Source organism: Diabrotica virgifera, chromosome 8 (genome assembly GCF_917563875.1).
Source record: "Diabrotica virgifera virgifera chromosome 8, PGI_DIABVI_V3a".
NCBI lineage: Eukaryota > Metazoa > Arthropoda > Insecta > Coleoptera > Chrysomelidae > Diabrotica > Diabrotica virgifera.
This window is the reverse complement of record NC_065450.1, coordinates 70,628,292-70,646,528: the sequence shown is the minus strand read 5'-3', so window position 1 is coordinate 70,646,528 and position 18,237 is coordinate 70,628,292. Positions and strand designations below refer to the sequence as shown.

At 30.5% G+C, this 18,237-nt stretch overlaps 1 protein-coding gene across 1 annotated transcript; it reads right to left on the bottom strand.

Annotated features, from left to right (window-relative positions):
* Window positions 1-1,871: 1,871 nt before the first annotated feature.
* LOC114339594 (contactin-1) lies at window positions 1,872-15,182 on the bottom strand. Its single transcript, XM_050659033.1, has 6 exons — window positions 15,170-15,182; window positions 8,930-9,181; window positions 8,684-8,862; window positions 7,244-7,373; window positions 6,531-6,674; window positions 1,872-3,821 (listed from the first exon to the last, which is right to left on the bottom strand). The coding sequence occupies exons 1-6, from the start codon at window positions 15,180-15,182 to the stop codon at window positions 3,661-3,663; spliced, it is 879 nt and encodes a 292-aa protein (XP_050514990.1). The 3' UTR covers window positions 1,872-3,660.
* Between the last annotated feature and the right edge of the window lie 3,055 nt (window positions 15,183-18,237).

Below are 18,237 nucleotides of genomic sequence, written 5' to 3'. Positions count from 1 at the left end.
TTTCATGGATGTGAATATATTATGTACAAAAACAGTGCGTGGTCTTCAAATCATAAATATCAAAAACCTTAATCATTAAACGATGTATCAGTCTATAAAACATATTTGCTCCATTTTTGTTTTCAGGCCAGCCGTCAGGCAGTTTTAATAAATATTTTAGTGGAGTCACTGAAGGTTTTCACCTCCGATTTCGTTGAACCTCCATCCATTTTCATGAAAATTGGTGAGTAATTAGAGGATACCTCAAGGAACAAAGGTGACATAATGCCAACTTGCGCTTTTACCTTGGGGGTGGATGCCACCCCTTCTCGGGGGTGAAAATTATTTTATTAAAAATAATATCATAAATCGATAGAGAGACAAATTATAAGCAAAATTTGTTATATCAAGTTATTAATATAAATCAACACTTTTTGAGTTATTAAAGACCAAAGATTTTATTTTTTTTTTTTTGTAAAAAAATGCATGTTTTAAATCGGTTTTCCACGTATAACTCAAAAACTATAAGCTTTTACAAAATAGTTATTATTACTGAAATTGATGAAAATAAAAAACTGAATACATTCCTCGCTTAAAGAACTAAACTAATGTTAGTTCAAATTGAGTTATTGGCAACTGAATGTGTATTTTTTTCGACGAGTACTCAAATCTAAGTATTCAAGCTTAAATAACGGGAAAACGATGCAATGTATAAAATATACCTGCTAATTATTTGTCAACTTACTTCGGAATACCTATTAAATGAGCTTCAGAACAAGTTAATAGCGTCAAAAGTAAACAAGTTATGATGAAAATAAGAGAACCCTTTCGATTTTTTTAGGAAAAAGCGAAAAATAAAACATACGCCATTTCCACAAAAATTAAAATTTATAATAATCCTTACAATAACTTCTTTATATTAGCATAAGTAACGATTTCAATAATTTTGACCGGTTTAGAATGCATATTTAAAAAAAAAGATATAATTTAAAAAAAATTATAATTTTTAAAATTATTGTAATTTTCAGATTCTTTTGATAACAACTCCAAAAATACTCAATATACCTAAAAAATGATAAACACCCAAATTTTAGTTTATTCTGTGTCAAATATTTTACCTGTTTTACTATTTCCATAGGGTAATAAATAACCGAGATAGAAACGTTTAAATCTTAAATTTTGCTGTGAAAACCATGCAACCGGGGCCACTTAACATTTTATTTTTAAAAAAGTGAGGGGTCTAAAATATTAAATTCAACGTGGTCAAATAGCCCCTGGAATTAACTTCCAAACGGTTTTTAGATAAACGTGATATCTTAAAAATAAACGGAGTAATTAAAAAAACAATAACATTTTTTGGAAAAATTAAAAAAAAAATAAATTTTGAAAAAGTTTTGGTGCATAAATTTTAATGCTATCAACATGTTCGAGGCTCATTTAATAGATATTTTTAAGTACTTTGACAAATGTTTAATAAGTTTATGTTATAAAATGCATCATTTTCCCGTTATTTCAGCTTGAATACTTGGATTTTTTTACTCGCCGAAAAAAATATATATTCAATTACCTATAACTCACTTTTAGTTAAGACTAAAAGGTTTTTCTAGTAACGGATTTATTTCATTTTTTATTAGCTTCAATTTTGGTAATATTTTAAAAAAACTTACAGTTTTTGAGTTATTGATGAAAAATCGGTTAAAAACATGCATTATTCTCAAAAAAAATTAAAATCTTTGATCTTCAATAACTCAAAAAGTTTTGATTTATTTTAATAACTTTATATAACAAATTTTGCTTACAATTTGTCCCTCTATCGAATTGTGGGGTTATTTTCAATAAAATAATTTTCACCCTTGAGAAGGGGTGGCATCCACCCCCAGGGTAAAAGCGCAAGTTGGCACCACGTCACCTTTGTTCCTTGAGATATCCTGTAACCACTCACCAATTTTCATGCAAATCTATGGAGGTTCAACGAAATCGGAGGTAATAGCTCATATCCACCTCCAGTGACTGCACTATTTATGATATAAAAAAATTAAATGTAAGTATTTGGAAAAACAATCATATTTAGTTATTAAAAAATGTTAGATAAAGAGTCTGGGTACTTATAAATCTCAAGGTCTTATTTAAAGTAATAAGAAATATGAGCTGATATAACTGTAAAAGGACAACATAATCTCGCTAGTTCAACCATGAGATTCTTCTTCGTCCTGGACTGCGTTTGCCTGCTATTTTCTCTTGCATAATATTTTGTAGCAACCTTTTTTGGGACCTCTCATTACATGTCCGAAATACTCCAGCTTTCTCTTCTTAATGCTTTTTATAATCTCAGTAGTCTTGCTGAGACGTTTTAGTATTGTGGAGTTTCGAAACTTCTCCACCCAAGAAACTTTTAAAATTCTTCTATAGCACTACATTTTGGAAAGCCTCAAGGCGATTTAAATTGATTTTATTCACAGACCAGGACTCAACATCATAAAGTAAGACCGAGAACACGTATCAGCGAAGTAGGCGGATCTTCAATGAAAATTTTAGGTCTCTGTTACATAGTACTTTGGACATCCTTCTAAAAGCGGCTCTGACCTGCTCTATCCTCTATCCTAGATCTAATTTCGCCGTGAGTCTTTTTCCGTTACAATTTAATTGATATCCAAGGTAAACAATTTGATCAAATTGATCAAGTTTGGTATTATTTACATATATACGGTTTTATACTCTGTTGTTTACTTATTACGAGTATTTTGGTTTTCCGTGTGTTCAGATCCAGACCTGCCTTCCTACAACTCTCAACAACTCTATCAAATAATGTTTGCAGGTCTTCTTGAGTAGAAGCTAGGAGTACTGTGTCGTCCGCATATCGCAAATGATTGATGACTTCACCGTTCCGTTCACAATTATTCCTTCTACTAATCAACGTCCCACCAATAATGAGGAGACTTAAAAGACAGTAGCCCGAAGATTTGATTAGGTGAAATAGGTGAATCATTTCAGCTAACCAAATCTTCAGCTTTGTACTAGCCAACAATGCCTACAAAGACAGTTTTATCAGCGAAATTACTAAATACTCTTAGGTCTAGCGCGGACAACGCAACTGCTTTAAAACAATGGTTGAAAACCAGTTGGAAACCAGTTTCAGGCGAATCGTCTCGTGGGTGAATGCGTGCTTTTGCACTGCCGATGTAACAAACTAGTTGCGAGTGCAATCGGTTTCAGACCGCTGTTTTAAAACAGTTGCGACGTGGGGGTTGGACCTTGGCGTTTACTTAAAAAAATATACCCACAAGTTTTATCTTGTAATAAATAAATAAATAAAAGGTTTAAACAATTGCCATCAAGCAAAACATTAAATTAACGCTATGGTCTATGCTGTAACAATTTCAATATCAACAATAAAGCTCAATTTATCTTACGACGCCGACGGGAACGTGGATGACACGCCGCCTTACGGGGCACGTTGAAAAATCGTCCGATATGAAAAGCATTGGCTAGTTTATCGTACAACGGCACGGGGCGATACCGGGGATGTGCGCCGTCTATTGTTCTAAGGCACGTGCCGTCATAAGATGAATTGAGCTTAAAGGAAGCTGTATTTATCTGGAACACCTTAGTGTTATCTTACAAAATATCGTAAAAAAAAGGACATTTGTTACAGCAAACGACTGGCCTTGTCAGTTCTTAAAATTAACAATGATTAGGTTGTACGACTGTATTATTGTTTAATCGTAAAGGCGTTTCACTGTTCGAGTTTTCATCTGGAAGTTGATCGGAAACGTTGTTTGGATCGAATCCAGGATTCAGGATTATATTCGGAACCAGCTCGATGATCTCCTGTTCCTCTATAACTATTTATAAATAATCAAATTAAAATAAGAAACACTAAGTGTTAATTAACATTAACTAGAAATTAATATTTTCTACAAAATAGTCCCTTGTTAGTAGCTTCATCGTTTTCCCCTTTTTGTATCAGTGTTATTGTTTCAGTAGCATCATCATGGCATCTACACTCCTAGCGGAGTGATTACTGCCCTCTTTGGACTCGACCCGAGATGGGGTGGCAACCACCCCCAAGGTTTTAGCGTACAGTGGCATGATATAGAAAATGATCCTTGGACTATTCCCTACTTTCTGTGAAAATTTCAAGCAAATCCATGCTGGACGAAAAAATTGCGAGCCAAAATGCTTCATTTCCTCACTATTATAATTGCACCTTTTATTTGGGTAGCTCTTATTATTCCTTCTATAACGACATTCAATAGTGACTGATAGATAGTCACCCGGTCTACTCCATAGTCCAGGGCGCATCTGTTTTGAGATGGAGTTGAGAGGTGACTCAAATTTTTTTGCAGAAATTGCTTGAAAATAAATCAAATAATAATATTTGAGTTATCCTCCCTCTCAAAAAGGTCCGGAACATTGTTTAAATAATCAAAATGTCAAGAATTTAAGGAAAAATTCGATTTTTTTCTTCGTTTTTTGATTATAACTTTAAAAGTATTCATTTCCGAGAAAAGTTGTACTTACATAAAAGTTGGGTAATTCAATTTACTACAATATAGAATTGGCTAAAAATTTAAAAAATAGTTACCCTAGTTGGAAAATAGCAATAATTGCGAAAAAACCATACAAAAACAAGTATTCGCATTTTACGTTTTTCAACAATTTATCTTACACTTAAGACCTTCATATTTCACCCAGACAAACTTTATGATACAGTAAAACAATGCTGTAAATTTCACTAAGATCGGTTCAATAGATTTTGCAAAATAAATTTTGCAATCCAGCATTCGCAAAAAAAAAATCATTTTTTCAAAATGTTACACGATTGAAAATAAAGCAGATGGCAAGTTGAAATTTTTTTTGCTTATAGAAGTGCACTGTACCTTTCATTTGCAATTTGCAAAATTAAAATCGATTAATTACCACGGCGTCAGGAAATTTTTTAAATAAACAATAATTTTTGGTGCTACGCGCAGGACAGCGGTGTTACATTCACACAAGTGGATTTCCACGAAAATTTCTTCCAATGTTTATCTAATATATTATTTTCTTACTCTATATTTTGTTGTATTTTAATATTTTAATTCCACAAAAATCAAACCAATTTTATTATTGTTGGTGAAATATTGTTTAAACAGTTGCATATGTTTAAAAATAATAAACGTTTATTTTTTAAGTTAAAATATATGAACAAAGAAAGTTTTTGCTAATAAAAGTGTTATTTCAAAGGATAGAGTATGTGTTTTTATTTTACAATAAACAAATTTATTTATTTATATCGAAATTTAATAAAAATTAAAATGTATCAATCATTATCAAAGGTCATTGGAATGCCCAATCAGAGCAAACTATCCGCTGTCCTGCGCGTAGCACCAATAATTAATGTTTATTTAAAAAAATTCCTGACGCCGTGGTGTTAATCGATTTTAATTTTGCAAAATTGCAAATGAAAGGTACAGTAGACTTCTATACTCAAAAAAAATTTCAACTTGCTATCTGCTTTATTTTCAGTCCTGTAACATTTTGAAAAAATGAATTTTTTTTACGAAAGCTGGATTTCAAAATTTATTTTGCAAAATCTATTGAACCGATCTTAACGAAATTTACAATATTGTTTTACTGTATCATAAAGTTTTTCTGAGTGAAATATGAGTGTCGTAAGTGTAGCATAAATGGTTGAAAAACGTAAAATGCGAATACTTGTTTTTGTATGGTTTTTTCGCAATAATTGCTATTTTTCAACAAGGGTGACTATTTTTTAAATTTTTAGCCAATTATATATTGTAGGAAATTTAATTACGCAACTTTTATGTCAGTACAACTTTTCTCGGAAATAAATACTTTTAAAGTTATAATCAAAAAACGAAGAAAAAAATCGAATTTTTCCTTAATTTTTTGACATTTTGATTATTTAAACAATGTTCCGCACCTTTTTGAGAGGGAGGATAACTCAAATATTATTATTTGATTTATTTCAAGCAATTTCCGCAAAAAAATTTGAGTCACCTCTCAACGTCCAAATGTATTAATATTTTTACAGATCCGCCCTGGTCTATCCAGTTGTCACATCTGTTATTATTGCTGCAGTCGATCCTTCCACTGATATTTTAGTAAGCTTTGAGTTTCATTGGAATATTTAGGTTTTTCATGTCTTCTAGCAGGTGGAGTCTTATTAGGCTGTCAAATGCTTGCCTCAAATCTAAGAAAAGGATATGTAAGGCAATATCATGTTCCATTGACATATTTGTAAGCTTTACGAGTTTCATTGGGATATCTAGGTTTCTCATGTTCGTAACACTTCTCAATTGCCTGTGTGATTATGTGTATCGCGTATATTGCTGACCTTCCCTCTCTAAATTCGTGCTGGTCGTGTCCTATTTTAGTTTCAATGTATTTTGGAAGCCTTTGTCTGATTAATGATGTCAATATTTTGTAGCAGCTGTTTAACAATGTCACTCCTCTATAGTTGTTGCACTGTGTGGTTGTTTCAGTAATTTATTCGTCAACATTTCATTATACTACTAGTTTAGGAACTTAAAAATTGTTTTACTTACCTCCAGGAACTTTACATTCTTGATATAGAAGAAAGCAAGTACCTAAACCAAGCAAAACCAAGGTACCCATTACAATTCCTACTGCAATAGCCCAAACGGTTGTATCAAATTTATCAGCATTGTCTAAGAAATATCTGGCAAGCTCTAAAAAATTATTTTAAAAATATTAATAATTTTAATTTTAAAATAAATAATTCAAATATTAATAATTTAAAAAAAATTAAAGTTATTGAGCAAAATAGTATCTACATATCTTTAAACTTCGTATATTAAAATTAGTTACAATCTTACAAAAATATATTATATATTTTGTTTTATATTTTTTGAAAATAAACCACAATTCAAAATACGGTATTTTTAACTACAGTGGAACCTCAATAAGTCGGATTAATCGGGACCGCGGCCGATCCGGGTTAGCTGGAGAATATGGTAAAAATTAATAAAATACAGTATACTTACAGATACACTCCACTTTAATTTCAAAAACATGAAATACATATAAATTACGTACAGTTGTATAAAGTATTCTTCATTTCTTGGTAAAAAACTCAGTCAAACTGAAAAAAATTTTGTTTGTCTTATAAAAATCGGTTCGGGTTAGCCGAACTTCCGGGTTATATAAGGCCGACTTATCGGGGTTCCACTGTACTTACTTTACAAGATACTTCGTCAAACAATGTTATAAAAATATACAGTGTTTTAATATTATTTACCTTGCTCTGTATATACACATAGTGTAGTACCATACACTTCGGTTATGACACCTTTTCCTAATTGATTTGTCGCCCAAATTCTGAATTGGTATGTTGTATTGGGACTAAGATTATACACATCAATTTGTCTCTAAAAACCATAGCTTATAAATAATAAAGTACAGTAATCATAACATAACATAATCGATGTTTCTTCTTATACCAGAAGGTGTCAAGGTGAGTACAGTAATTGAATATATTAAAATTTTTTAAGTTTTGTAACCCCATAAAATCATGATATCTACTCTATACACACTGGGAAATCAAAGATGTACAGATATTAGGTATTCTTTTTCTCATAGGCATCTTTCAGTGCGTCACAGTTTTTCGATTTCTTTCTAACGCATTAAATTGTATGTGACAGAAAAAAGGCACGTCCGTGATTACAGACATTTATAACTTTTTTTATTCTAGTTTATAATCGAAAAAAAAAACTATTTACGAATTATATAATATATCTAAGAATATAATCTGTACAATTTATAAGACAATACAAATCAAAGAAAATACCATTTTATAAATGCAATAAACGCAATTGATTTGTTTTTATGCCAAATTGCAAATAAAATTTGACAACTGCCAGATTTAACTAAAATGTCATGTTAGAATAAATGTTATAAATGTGTATTATCACGGACTTACCTTTTTTTCTATCATTTGTGACGCACTTAAAAATTCCTATGAAAAGGACCATACATAAAATATGGGATCGTGTGCTATACTTTCAGATGAAATAGACAGAGAGCTTATTCTATGTTGGCAACAGTGCTAGGGCGTGCCTAGAGCGGATATGATTTCCGTGCAATTGGCAACATTTTAGAGGAACCACAATATTATTATTTTTATATTTGATATAATCAAATTAAATTCCATATCATTTTTGTTCGAAATGAAAGATTACATTATTACCGAGGGCTGAAAGTCCCCGAAAACTTCCATAATGTTTTTATTTTAGTAAGTTACAGGGGTGAAAAAGAAGAGAAAATTTAGTTTGAATTTTTAATTTCAAATATCTCATTCAGAGACTTTTTATTTATTCAAAGAAACTTTCGGCCCTCGGTAATAATGTAATTGTTCATTCTGTGTTTAAATTTTTCAAAAATAAGTATTAATTTTTTCAGGATTTTCATGATAATTTTTCTATGCTCTTAGGAACAATCAGATTTTAATCATTTAAATTTCATTTCTATATTTTGAAACCATGTTAACACGGAAAAAACCTTTCTGTTTTACCGTAGATTACATAATCAAATTTTGTAACTAGAATATCTTACTTAAACCTTATAAAACCATTGTTAATGTAGTAGTCATAAAATCAACATAGCTACATCTCTATGTAAAGAAAAAAAAAACATCTACTGCTATTACCATGGACTTTTTTTTAAACTGGTGTAAACTTACGGAATTTTGTGGAATCCCATTAGGTGGGATTGGTATCCAACTGTTATTGGTAAAACCCAGCCTATATTGTGCTGTAAAATTTACAATAGGATATCCACCAGTGCCATCAACTTCCCATAATAGAAGAGCTAGAATAGTACTAGGTCTTACAACTACATTGGCCAATGCTGGTGGAGGAGCTGAAAATCAAAAGACAATTAAAAAAAACTTAAATCATACAAAACAATAATTGTAAATTAAACTTACTTCTTACTGTCAGTTTTACTTTTGCTGTAACATCTGAGTTCACAACATTTTCTCTGCTGCAAGCATATACACCAGTGTCATTTCTATCAACTTGAGAGATAAACAAAGCCCCATTTTCGAGCACGGACATTCTGGCATGCTGTTGATCCTCTCTGCCTTCTCTCACCCACATAACATCTCTGGTCTGGTGAAGAAGACATGGTATTGTAATGTTTTTACCAATATTTACAGAAATTTCTCTTACTATTTCACCTAGAAACAAAAATAATAATAAAGAAAAAGGCTCGAGAAGAAAGAATACTGGGAGAGAATGTGAAGAGACATAGACAACAGATCAATGGAAGCATGGAAAAAAATAAAACACATCAGAAGTAATAAACAAAGAATATGAAAATATCAGATCAAAAAACAAAAAGGTTAGTAATAGCTAAAGAACCAATAAGATGCAAATTGGAGTTAGACAATCAAATTATACAAGTAATGACTTTCAAATGCTTGGGAATTAATCTATTAGCCGACAACAATATCGAAGAAAAGGTAAAAGACCAAATAATTAGAGCCAGTAGAATGGCCGGATGCCTAAACGACACAATTTGAAAAAACAAATACCTAAGAGAGGAAACAAAGGCCCGAATATAAAAGTCAGTTATTATAGGCCATTTATGACTTACACAGCCAAAACAAGATCAGATACAAGCAAAATACAAAGACATCTGGAGACCAACGAAATGAAGATCTTAAGAAGGATTGCTGGAAAAGGACTACAGGACAGAGTAAGCAGAGAGGAAATGAGACGCATATGTGGGGTAGATAATATAAATACCTGGGTAAAGAACAGAAAAGAAGAGTGGAATCAAAACATAAGCAGGATGAATCAAGGATAGTAAGAATAGCCAGGGACAAGGCACCGTTAAGCAGATGTCCAAAGAAAAGATGTAATGCCAATTTAGGGACAGAATGAAAGGCACCGTTGAAGAAAAACAGGCAGTACTGCCTATATAAAAGAAAAAGAAGAAGAAGAAGAAGTAATAAACAAAGTAAAAATAGCATACAGATAATTACATCATGCAAGAAAGGAACAAAAGGTCAACAAATAACTATAGAGGGATCAGTTTAATGACTTGAAAAGCAATAATATTTTCCTCATTTATAAAAGAAAAAAATAGACCAACACGTTGCCCCTTTTTGGCGAAGATTAAGCCAAATTCTGAAAAGCCAGATCATGTCTACATTCTACATAATACAGGGTGAGTCATGAGGAACTGTACATACCCCTACGTCGTATGCAGGTCTCTATGGGGAATAACAAATGGCCATTAAAAAGTGTCTCATTGTCTAATAATATACAGGGCGAGTTGTTAATTTTAACAAAAATTTGTATTCGTCATAATTTTTGAACATTAAGATCGATGTGTCTCTTATTTTGGTCAATCGTTACATTACTACCAAACAATCAATTGATTTATTCAAACTAGAAAAAAATCAGGTCCGGCTTTAAAACATTAGTTCGTTTTGGTCTTAGAAAAAAAATTCACCCTGTATACGGTTTTTGAAAAGTCTAATAAGGAATTTTACAAATTAGACAAATAGGCAATTAAAATGGCATAGGTATTTATTTTTTCCCCACACAATTACTTAATTTTTTATAAAAAAATCAAATTTGACTGTGAATTAAAAGTTTGGTGAAAAGAACCATAGATTTAAAAAAAAATACTTTTTTATAAAAATTATCTAATTTTTTTTTAACAAATATTTAATTTATAAGTTAACGCCCAATAAACTGATTTATTCAAACTAGAAAAAAATAAGGTCCGGCTGTATAAGGATTTTGAAAACTCTAATAAAAATTTTACAAATTAGACAAATAGGTAATGAAAATGGCATATATATATTTTTTTTTCACACGATTACTTCATTTTTTATAAAAAAAATCAAATTTGACTATGAATTAAAAGTTTGGTGAAGTGAACCATAGATTTAAAAAAATTAACTTTTATTACAAAAATTATTTTTTTTTTGAACAAATATTTAATTTATAAGTAATAATACTACCACTGCTCGTGCTATACGTTTTAATAATACAACCTTTTTAGTCAATTTCCAGAAATTTAAAAGGAACAGGTTGTTTTGAATAATACTAAAACATCATCCTGTATAATATTTGTTTGTCAAAAAGGCGATAAACAAATAAACCTAAATTAAACAAAAAAAAAAGAAATATTTTTCCTGTCGTTTTTTGCATCACTACCTTCTCACCATGTATTAATACTATGCTTTTTCTCATGAGCATTTTTCAGTGCGTCACAGTTTTTCGATTTCTTTCAAACGCATTAAATTGTATATGACAGAAAAAAAGGCCACGTCGGTGATTACTTTGGTAATTATTCTAGTTCGGTGATTATTCTAGTTGTCGATAGATGGCACTATAATAGAAAAAAATTTATTTACTAATTATATAATATATCTACGAATATAATCTGTACAATTTATAAGACTATACAAATCAAAGAAAATACCATTTTATAAATGCAATAAAGACAATTGATTTGTTTTTATGCCCAATTGCAAATAAAATTTGACAACTGTCAGATTTAACTAAAATGTCATGTTAGAATAAATGATATAGTCTGTTCGCTAAACTCAGACGCAACTGGCTACATATTTTAGTCGATAATTTTTTTGTTTTTTGCCAATTTTGCAAAAATTTGCAAAATTACTAACTATTTAGTGATTATTAACTATTTAGTAATTATTTTTTGCCAATTTTACTAAAATTGGCAAAATTACCGACTAAAATATCTAGAAAGTTGCGTCTGAGTTTAGCGAACAGACTATATAAATGTATATTATCACGGACTTACCTTTTTTTCTATCATTTGTGACGCACTGAAAAATCCTCATGAAAAGAACCATATGTATGTGTATAAAAATGATAATTTGACATTTTCGTTGTTTGAGTACATAATTTGACTTTTCGTTCGCCATCGTTATTATTTATTTGTGTTTCTTACACTGTTTGTACTTTTTTGCATTATCATATTTTACAAAATAGTTTACCGAATCTACTTGCCAATGTAGCCGCCCGAGGTATGTACTTTATGCACGATGGGGCATCACCACATTTCTCAGTTGCTGTTCGTCAACATATTCATGTAACTTATGGAAATAGGTGGATAGGACGCGGAGGGCCTCAGCATGACCACCTAGATCACCTGATTTTAACCCTGTCTATTCCCTATGGGGTCGATTAAAGAAATGGTTTATCTAGAAACTATCAATATGCGACAAGAACTAAGTAATTGATAAAATTATTGATTCTTGTAACATTATTAGAAATGATCCCTTAACTCTCATGAGGTCTATTAGACAGTTGATGGTCCAACAAAGATGGATTTCATTTCGAAAGTCTGCTATAAATCTCAAAGAAAATTGTTTTATTGTTTTATTTGTTTCTTAAGTTCTTTTATGTATCTATGTATACAATTGTTGTACACACATACATACAGTTAAATTTACTTAAACATGCAAATAAATCCGTTTATGTTCAATGTTCTACATAATATGTATTTTCTTTTCGTTAATTTAAAAAATAAATTTACTGTATTTTGCCTTTTGAAATAAACCTTTGAGAATTCAATAAAACGACACTACCTATGAATCACTAAACAAATACTATACAGGGCGATGTTTTAGTATTATTCAAAACAACCTCTTCCTTTTGAAATTCTGGAAATTAGCTAAAGGGGTTTTATTATTTACAACGTATAGCACAAGCTGTGGAAGTATTAATACGTATATGTATAAATTAAATATTTGTTAAAAAAAATAGATTTTGCAAAAAAAATATTTTTTTAAACCTATGGCTCACTTCCCTTCAACTTTTAATTCATAGTCAAATTTGATTTTTTTATAAAAAATTAAGTAGGTAATCGTGTGGGAAAAAAATAAATATGCCATTTTAATTGCCTATTTGTGTAATTTGTAAAATTCTTATGAGAGTTTTCAAAAACCATATACAGGCTGAAATTTTTTCCAAGACCAAAACAAAATAATTTTTGAAGTTATACTTCTTTACCGGCGATAGAGGGTGATTTTTTTATATGTTAAAACCTAGCAGCCCGGCGCATGCGCATTATAACTTTGTTCTGATTGGATGTTCAAATGACATGTCAAAAATTATCCGATATGGCAGCTGTGGTTTGGAGGTAAAGGTAAAGGTAAACAAATGTATAATATATTAGTTTTATTGTTGTGAGGACAGAAACAAAAAAGTTTATAATATTGTAGTGACTTTTAAATAGTTTTTAAAAGCAACAGGTACACTTCGCGTCATATAAAACTGGTACACTTTTTTTTCCCAATGTAAACCTGTGTTCAGACTGACGATTATTGTTCGTGCATCGCTTCGTTGTTGCCATCACAGATAACGGAATTGCACTAAATCTAAATACAAAAAAATAACGTTGAAAATGTATACTTCGAATTGTAATACATATTTAAATTCCACACTTGTTCACTGTGAAGTTATACATTTTGTATTAATTTCAAATTTAATTTTTAATTTTTCCAGTGTGTTTTATTTTTCTACACAACTTAATGCAGTTTTGTCCTACAATTTACGAGAAACCAATCACACCTCTCGATTTGACATTAAACATAATAATTTAAAGTCATGTCAAGATTTATTGTCATCATTATTTTTGAATTGAAATATTTTCATAAATTATAATAAAACACGAATCAATGTATGGATACTTAATTGAGATGACAGAAAATTACAATTGTTTTAGTTTTTAGTATATTAAAAAATGCGGTCTGTCGCACAGCCAGTTTTTACCTAGTTTGATATAATGTTTTCGTTGAACTGGCAACGTTGCCCTAGAAATTAGAATGACACTTGTGACAAGATCAACTTACACAACTTGAAAAACACGATTTTCGGTTATAAGAGTTGTACCAGTTTTTTTTGACGCGAAGTGTACGTAATAATTGTTAATGTATCATGGGTATAAACCTACCTATTTGATCTGCCAAAATACATAGTATGTAATACTTTTATTTATATAATTTGATTACCATCAAAATTTCTATCAATATTCACCTAATATATTGTTTTTTTACTCTATGTTTTGTTGTATTTTTTCAATTCTAAATCATTTCAATTCAAAATTAAAATAATTTGATCAATTTTCAAAATATCAAAATATCACAAGTTTAATCCGTTTAGTTAGTCGATCTTCGTAAATAATGACACATAGTGTCCGTGGCTAAGCAGAGAAGGCGAATGAATTCCAATACCAACCGCTCTTATCGGCGCTGGTTCGAGTCCCAATAGAAACTTTCTTTTTTGTTTTTTTTTAATACATTTTATGATTGTAAGTATATTTATTATATAATTGTATTTTCAGAAAATACGTATTTAGTTAAAAAAAATTTCGACAATTAATGTTTAGACATCATTTGTGGCTTGTTTAATGTGTTTGTGTGTGTTTTATTCTTTTATTATTTTAATTTTTGGCACTGTTCTAATAAAAATGTTTGAGAAGTAGTAAGTATAAATTAGTTTAATATTTAAACAAAATATAAATAAAAAGTATATTAATTTCGTTTAAATCATATAATAGAAGTATAACTTCTTACGTGCGTACAAAGTACACACACATTCTTTTTTTAAATCCGGGCCTGATTTTTTTCTAGTTTGAATAAATCAGCTGATTGGGTGGTAACTTATAAATTAAATATTTGTTCAAAAAGAATTAATTTTTGTCATAAAAGTTAATTTTTTTAAATCTATGGTTCACTTTACCAAACTTTTAATTCATAGTCAAATTTTATTTTTTTATAAAAAATTAAGTAATCGTGTGGGGAAAAAATAAATATGCCATTTTAATTGCCTATTTGTCTAATTTGTAAAATTATTATTAGAGTTTTCAAAAACCATATACAGGGTGAAATTTTTTCTAAGACCAAAACGAACTAATTTTTTAAAGCCGGACCTGATTTTTTTCAAGTTTGAATAAATCAGTGGATCGGGTGGTAATAGTGTAACAATTGACCAAAATAAGAGACACATCGATCTTACCATTCAAAAATTATGACGAATACAAATTTCTGTAAAAGTTAACAACTCGCCCTATATATTATTAAACAATGAGAGCAGACACTTTTTAATGGTCATTTGTTATTCCCCATAGGGGCCTCCATACGAGGTAGGAGTATGTACAGTTCTTCATGACTCACCCTGTATATTCATTATGAGACAAGTGACAGAAAACAACAAAGAAAAAAACAACTATGGGAACCAATGATCTAAACCTAAACTAAATGCATGTAGAAATGGGTGAATATAACATAAAGACTGTATAAAGAAACAGAGGTGCAAATAAGGTTAGGCAATGAAATAACAAAAACACCACAACAAAAGGCCTCAAACAGGGATGTGGTCACCTACACTTTTTAACATATGTACATATAGAGCAGGCTTTGAAAAGATGGTATACAAAATACCGAACAACGGGCATACCAGTACAACAGAAATTATATTCACAACTTTTTGCATATGACCAAGTCATTTTTGAACAGGAAGGACATGAAATATGTGACAAGGAAATTAAAATCAAGTATATTCAAATGGGAAATAAGCCACAATTTTACCTAAAAATGATTTTATTAACGTTTCGACGTATTTTATTATTTTGTATTTTGACAACGACACCCGACTTGGGCGTCGAAACGTTAATAAAATCATTTTTAGGTAAAATTGTGGCTTATTTCCCATTTGAATATACTTGATTATAAAAATGCCACAAGAAAATAGCTTCAGAACAACATTAAGGAAATTAAAGGAAGAATATGAGCTATCGGGGCTCAAGATAAATGTGTAAAAGTTTAGAAAGTTTTGCAGTTTAGAAGAAGAGAGAAGTTTTTATTAAAGATATAGAAATGAAAATAGCACAGGCAAAACATGCCACAAAAACACTCCATGGAGTGACATGGAACAACAACCTAATCAAAGAAAACAGAAAAAAAGATCTTCCAGAGCATAGTGCTGAATATTACCTTATATGGAGGGATGTATGGCCCTACACCAGTGGTTCCCAACCTTTTTTAGCTTGAGGCACACTAACTTAAAAACTCGTTCAGCCATGGCACACTTGGGTAAATAATCTGTATAATGAGTATAATCATAATGTATTGTTATGTGACTTTCGTGGCACACCTACTGGGCCTTCAGGGCACACCAGTGTGCCGCAGCACACTGGTTGGGAACCTCTGCCCTACACTGTTGAATTGGATTTTATGAGAAGATGTCTGATGATGAAATCACCAGAGAGGATATACTTAATAAGAACAGAGGAAATATGGAACAGAATGGAACTAGAATGCTTAATTACAAAAAAGTTAGAAAACAGCCCTGCAGTGGTATAGATATACATTAGACTGGGACACGCTGGGAAGAAGATGGAGAGGAAGACCAGCTATAAGATAGAAAACCAGGGCACACCATTGTGCCACGGCACACTGGTTGGGAACCTCTGCCCTACACTGATGAATTGGATTTTATGAGAAGATGTCTTGTTGTCAAGACATCTTCTTGAAATCACCAGAGAGGATATAATAATAACAGAGGAAATATGGAACAGAATGGAACTAGAATGTTTAATTACAAAAAAGTTAGAAAACAGCCCTGCAGTGGTATAGATATACATTAGACTGGGGCACTCTGGGAAGAAGATGGAGAGGAAGACCAGCTATAAGATGGAAAGCATACATAGGAAATGTTATGATATAATATAGAGACAGAGAAGGTGACTGGAAGAATAGAGTGCTGTGGAGGAGCAAAACAACTACAGATATCTCCTTTGTCTTCCTGTTACTATTTTATCAGGAAATGACTGTTTTATTGTTGGCCTGGTATTATCTAGGGCTTTATTGTTTTGTGACATCTCTTTATTATCTATTATCCTTTATCATTGACCTATTTTGTGCAATTGTTAATGTTGTTTTAATTTATTGTTCTATTGATTTACTTAGTTCTAAAATATATTTTTAACTTCCTTATCTATTGTATATCACAAAATAATAAAAATTTTTATTCCTTTTCCACTGTCTACAACAATGTATTAAATTTTTTATTTGCCTTTGTTTTGATGTCATTATTTTTTGTTTTGTTGTGGTTCTCACACTATTATTTGTCTCTTTTTTGTTAGGGTTTGTTTTAGTATAGTACATTTATGCATCTTGGTACTTTAGGCCTTAATCAATAGTAAACATTATGCGAATAAGTAGGTAACAGCAAATAACTCTGAAGATAGAGTTAAACATGATAATAAACATTTTCATTGCTAGCAAACAAAATTCATAAAAACACAAAGGAAAAGAACAGATTATCTCAATAAATAAACATAAATACTACATGGAAGTGAAAAACAATAACCGAAACTATTAGGAAATTAATTTAAACATAAGCCAACGATATATTTATAAAATAAGAGACCTTTACAACAAAATCATAAAATCTATTTATACAAAGTCTAAATTTAATTTCAAAAATGAAATGAAACATATGAAAGTTAATAGGCAGTTATATAGTCTTACCATTAATAGCACATATTATATAGAGATACACAATAAATTCTGTAATTTTATACATTCTTCCATGATATTTTAGTCCAAAAATTAATATTTTTTATACATTTGCACAAAAATAATGAAGGTAAATATGTCAAGTTTTGACGTTTATGTCAATAGTGATTATCTGTAGCCAACGTTAGAAAAAACATTTATCGCTTTTTTCTACCTGTCTAAGCTGGCAGAGCAAGGTCAGCAGAATCGAAAAATTTTTTGTGCAAAATTTAAGGCTAATTAAAGGCTAATTAAATGCCCTAATTAAAAATTTAGGGCTCAATTAGTTTGCCGTAAAATGAATGTTCTGCTAGCTTAAGTTTAAGTCAGCAGAACAATGCGAAAAACAGTGCTAAAACTATTTAATTCGCAATTCTATTGAGCCCTGAATTAAAGGCTATTTAAAGGCTCTAAGAAAAACCAAAAATGAAATTGATTGAATAAACGATTTTCCGAAAAATTAACCATATCTATAATCAGAAGTTCGAACCAGCAGAGCAATGCAGAAAAAGTAATAAAAACTATTTTAATCGAATTTAATCCAACGTCATATTTAAAGGCTATTTAAAGGCTCTAAGAAAAACCGAAAATGAAATTGATTGGAAAAACGATTGTCCGAAAACTTAACCATTTCTATAATCCGAAGCTCGAACGAGCAGAGCAATGCAGAAAAAGTAATAAAA

What these genes read in the sequence shown, in the direction of transcription:
- LOC114339594 (XM_050659033.1), bottom strand. An exon ending in AGTAAAACTGACAGTAAGAA is followed by an intron (nt 8,863 to 8,929) that starts GTAAGTTTAATT and finishes TTTGATTTTCAG; the next exon opens with CTCCTCCACCAGCATTGGCC. An exon ending in ATGGGATTCCACAAAATTCC is followed by an intron (nt 7,374 to 8,683) that starts GTAAGTTTACAC and finishes TATGGTTTTTAG; the next exon opens with AGACAAATTGATGTGTATAA.